The sequence below is a fragment of the Camellia sinensis genome, unplaced genomic scaffold, assembly GCF_055761805.1.
Source record: "Camellia sinensis isolate YWXY unplaced genomic scaffold, ASM5576180v1 Unanchor12, whole genome shotgun sequence".
Classification (NCBI taxonomy): Eukaryota; Viridiplantae; Streptophyta; class Magnoliopsida; order Ericales; family Theaceae; genus Camellia; species Camellia sinensis.
The window spans coordinates 1,414,130-1,418,870 of record NW_028128998.1 but is presented as its reverse complement, the minus strand read 5'-3'; the positions used below and the strand labels follow the sequence as shown (position 1 = coordinate 1,418,870).

Genomic DNA, 4,741 nt, shown 5'->3' with positions numbered 1-4,741 from the left:
GACTTGTGTGGAATCACTCTTCAGATTGCGCAGCCTAGGATCGCTCTCAGTCTCAAGATTCAACCTATTTGTTTTCCGAGTTTGAACCCGTTCAGAATGTTCAGAAAGTTCAACGGACAAACGCCATGGAGGCCCGTGTGGCCAGTTTCGAAACAGCCCTCGAGCAGGAGGTACCAAAGCCGAATCAGAAGGAGTAGATCTCGTCGGAAGAAACTCGTAGAGCAACCGAGATGGATTCTCCGCGAATCAGTGCAACAGCCGTTCTCCTAGATACAGAGAGGCTTCAATTTCAAAAAAACCATTTGGCATGGACTTGCTACACTTTTACCCTTTGAGAGGCTCGCTGGGCCGAAAACCCGGAAGGGCGGCCCAGGCAAAAGTTAGAGCAAGAGAAAAATACAACAAAAAAAGAGAAAAATACAAAAAGAAAGATTGAAAAAGAAGAAAAGAAAAAAATAGAAAAGAAAAAGAAATGAAAAAGAAATAGAAAATGAAAAGAAGCTCGCAAGGTCGAAAACCTGCATTGGGCGCCTTGGCAAAAATAAGAGCCAAACAAAGTGAAGGTTAAAATACCCGAGTGGACCTTAACCGGAACTACGTAAGGCTTGATTCCCATGTTTGGGATACGTAGGCAACTTCATCATGAAGTCCAGCCCCCAACGCTTTCATAAGCGTCTCAGTCCATGCAATGGTTTCAATTTCGTTCCAAAGTCCAGTGGCCAACACCCTTCAAGGTGACTGTGTCCATATATGTGTTGTGACCGTCTTCGTCATCGCTGTGTCTAAGAGCTCGACCACCGCCAATGAAGACTGTCTGTGAATTGCTGCGGCACCATCCCAAACAAGGGGCAACTTTCCGTTGCCACGAGCCGCTGTGAGCCGCCTTTCAAACTAGGGGCAACTTTCCGTTGCCTCCCAACCTCCTTCAAACCAGGGGCAATTTTCCATTGCCTCCGATCCGAGGTTGCGCATCTCGAAGGGTAAGTTTCATGCTTGTTGAGCATCACCTATTTGAAAAATAGTTTTTGAAAATTTTTACTGAGGTTGACTATTTTCTCGAAAACTATTTCATTTTCCAAAATCGGACCATTGTCTTGGACCTAAAAGGAAAATTTTCAGTGCTTGCTGCCTGACTTGCATGCTTTTCAAAACAAAAGTCGAACAAGTACGTTAATCCGACTCTCATTTCGATCAAAACCGTTTTAGTAGAAAGCAAAAACGAAAAAAATGGTTAAAATGATGAACTAGGGGCACAGTTGAGCCAGGCGTTCTGTCTCTCCCCCGTCATCGACGTACTTGCCAGAAGAGCACTCTGCCTGCCGGAAGAATAGCCGTGAGCTAACGTTGTTGAGCATAAACCCGCACCTTTCCATTTATCCATCAATCACCCCGGGGAGGGATGAAAAATGAGAGAATGAAGAATAGAGAGGTGTAAGTTGAGAGAAAAGCGAGGAAAAGGGTTTCGAGAGAAAATCCGAGCTTGAGAGTTGAGTGATGTGAGAATCACAAATAAGAAGGGGTGGGAAACAATACCCAGATTGAACTGGCTCCTCGTGGTCCGAGGTCCCCCATCTTTGGTTACGCGTCTGTGTGTCGTGTCTCTTTCATTTGACGGTCTCGTCTTTTGTTTTTAGTCTTTCCCGAGCGTGTCTCGTTGTGTTTAGGTCGTGTACCTATATTTGAGTCCTTTCCGCTCTGTTCAGTGGTAGGCTCGATATCCCGGTTTGAAAAACCCTTATTCGATTTCAAAAATCGCTTATGCTCAGAATGCTGTGCCATTCTCTACATTGGAACGTGTTCCGACTCCAACCGGTTCCATCTTTGAGGTCCGTCCTGATTAGATTGGGCTGTCTTGTTTGAGAATTGCAGTGTGCAGAATGAACTGAATGCTGTGTTTTGGGCTGTATGCAGATCAATCCCCAACAGAGTAAGGGCTGTGTGTCTAAGAATCAGGCAGTGGGTTGCTTGGGTTGTTTCGGTTGTTAGCTGTTTAAGTTATCTGATTATTACAGTGCAAGTGTTCAATTTTCAGACAACCAATCAGTTCCGTTTACATTAAAGTGTAACATGATGAGATGCGATGTAATGCATGAAATGTGTAAATGTAAACACTTTTTCAGATAAAGAGTCTGTTTCATTTCACTATCTTTTCAAATGTACAAGCTTTGGAAACAAAACCTGCCTGTGGCAGTACAAGGTAATCTATCTACCAACCAAAAAGAAAAGTACAAGGAAAGAAAGAAAAGATAGCAAAAATCTACATCTATGTCAAGCACTCCGAAGGGCCGTCAGTCTGTCCTGGTCCTCTTCCTGGACGAGGGTCCAGGAGCATCAACAGCGTCGTCGTCAGAGCCTGAGCTAGAACCGTCTGCGGTCTCCTCCTCCGATGACCCTGCCTCCGCCTCTGACTCCTCGTCGTCGTCATCGTCCGGGACTGGAGCCCGCGAGCTGCTCCCGACGTGAGTACGCCCACCCCTAGTGCGGGGAAATATCCTGCCCTCCTCATCTCTCCCCCGGGCAGGGACAGAAGGTCTGGCTGGAGCACCTCCTGCCATGGGAATCTGGAAGGGAGGCTGAAAAGTACACAAAAAGTGAAATGCATCAGTATACTGTAGACAGTTTATCAGTGCAGAATGCAGTGTATGGATACAGTGTATGAATGCCGTGAGCAGTTTGTCAGTACAGAGTTCAGTGCAGAATGCAGTGTGTGCAGTGCTCAGATACAGTGAGATCAGTGTATCAGGTGTTGTGCCGTGAATCAGATTATGCGAAGCAGTGTATGAATGGTTTGAGGCCAGTGTCAGAAGGACATACCGGTATGCTGTAGACAGCCAGAAGGTCAAATGTCCGCTGGAGCATCCCCATCATCGAGGCATTCATCGCCAACGACTGACGGGTGTACTCAGAAGAAGCCTGCAAAGGTATCAGATGCATTAGTATTCTGTGGAATATCAGTAAACTGAAATGAATAACTGTACGAAATGCAGTAGAACATACCGGCGGTAAGTCGGAGATGTCAATGAACTCGTGACCAGCCGGTGGAGGGGCGAAGGGGATCTGATAGGTCGACCCACCCTGCCCCTGGAAAGTCAGTACAGCAGGCAGGGCAGGCCAGCCAGCTCCTCGTCCACCCCGCACTCCGCCCCTGCCACGGACCCGGGCCCTCCTCGAAGATCCAGCCCCTGCTCCCGCTCCGGCCCCAGCCGCCGATGCCACAGGCCTGGCCCCCTCTGCTCGACGGCCGCTCAAAGGTCGCATCAGGTACGTCCGCACGTACTCCTGATAGTCGCCGATGCCTCGGAAGCCGGCCTCCTCCCAGCCGATGGAGTAATCATCCAGCTGCTCATCGGTAAGCCCCTCGGTCTCCCTCATCTCTGCAGGAGGGTGAGCCGGGACTATCTGCTCAGGTAACCCGCGGGTCTGGCGTAGAAAACGCTCCCCCAGGTACCAACCCCGACAGACCGGGCCCTCTAGCAGAATCCGGAAACGCGAGGTCTCCTCAGCACCAGGGAACCGACCCCGCATCGCCGACGGCAGCGAAGCCCATGGCCGCCATGTGATCTGAAAGTAACAGACAGTTTGTTATCTACTGTTATTGAAATATGCAGTGGGAAAGCGAAGCTAAACGAACTGAAAGTAAAGCATACCTCTGTGGGGGTGATGGTGTCGAAGTATCGGCGGAAGAAGCCGAATGTCTCCCGAGGTCGCCGGGTGCATCCCCCGTCAAAGCGACTCGAGAAAGGAACAGCCGGAGGAGGCTCCGCGACTGGCACAGGTGCAAGCCTAGGGAAGTAGGCATAAACCCACAACTGCAAAACAGATGTCAGTATGACCATCAGATAAAGCAGGATATACAGAATGAAGCAGAAATGGCAGAGCCGTGTGTTGAGCCGTGTATTGTGTACAGTGTGAGCAGTGTACAGTCAGTGTGAAGCAGAATGTATGTGCGTGCCGTGTGTACAGTATACGGTAAGTGTAACGCAGACTACAGTGTGTGCAGTGTACAGACTACGGAAAGTACGAGACAGAAAGGAAAAGAGGAGAAGAAATGTACCTCCCAAGCCCGCCAGTAACCTCCGAGCAGTTGGCCGCTGCCGCGAGAAGCCGAGCTCATATAGCCGTACAGGGTGGCCAGAGCAGCGCCGCCCCAGTCGTAATGCAAGATATCTCGGACGTCCACCAGTGCACTGAGAAGGCAGAGAGGCACGGTGTTCGCCCGGTCGGCGAAGATAGTAGTCCCGAAAAGGAACATGAGGAAGCCCCGAGCATACCTCTCCACGTCCTCCTCGGTCATCTGAGTCTCCTCCCCCAATGCGGGCAGGACCCTGAACTGTGCCTCGAACCAGGAATAGCGGACGAAGCCTGGGCGAGCTAGCGGAGGGGCCTCCCCCAGTAAATGAACCTGAGCGGCGGTCCACTCATCCATCGCTATGTCGAAGGGGATCGGATCACCCCCTACCCCAATGCCTGTGAGCATCGAGAAGTCATGAGGGGTCATCGTCATATCTCCTGTAGCAGAGAAATGGAAAGAATCGGTGGTGTCCCACCACCTCTCCGCCAAAGCAGCAAGGAGAGGTCTGCATGTGGAGAGCCTAGAGAGCCCTCGGCAGAAGGTGCCGAAGCCCGCTCGGTCCACGATGCGCTGGACCACATCAGGGAGCTCGTCATACCACTCCCGCGCACCAGTATTCCCATACCCGCGAATGGTATGGGAACCCTCCTGTAAACAGAAAACAACAAT

General features: G+C 50.5%; 1 protein-coding gene across 1 annotated transcript; it reads right to left on the bottom strand.

Moving 5' to 3' along the window:
- Positions 1 to 2,176: 2,176 nt before the first annotated feature.
- On the bottom strand, positions 2,177 to 3,258 carry LOC145814693 (uncharacterized). Its single transcript, XM_082911701.1, has 3 exons — positions 2,998 to 3,258; positions 2,815 to 2,913; positions 2,177 to 2,573 (listed from the first exon to the last, which is right to left on the bottom strand). The coding sequence occupies exons 1-3, from the start codon at positions 3,256 to 3,258 to the stop codon at positions 2,289 to 2,291; spliced, it is 645 nt and encodes a 214-aa protein (XP_082767827.1). The 3' UTR covers positions 2,177 to 2,288.
- Between the last annotated feature and the right edge of the window lie 1,483 nt (positions 3,259 to 4,741).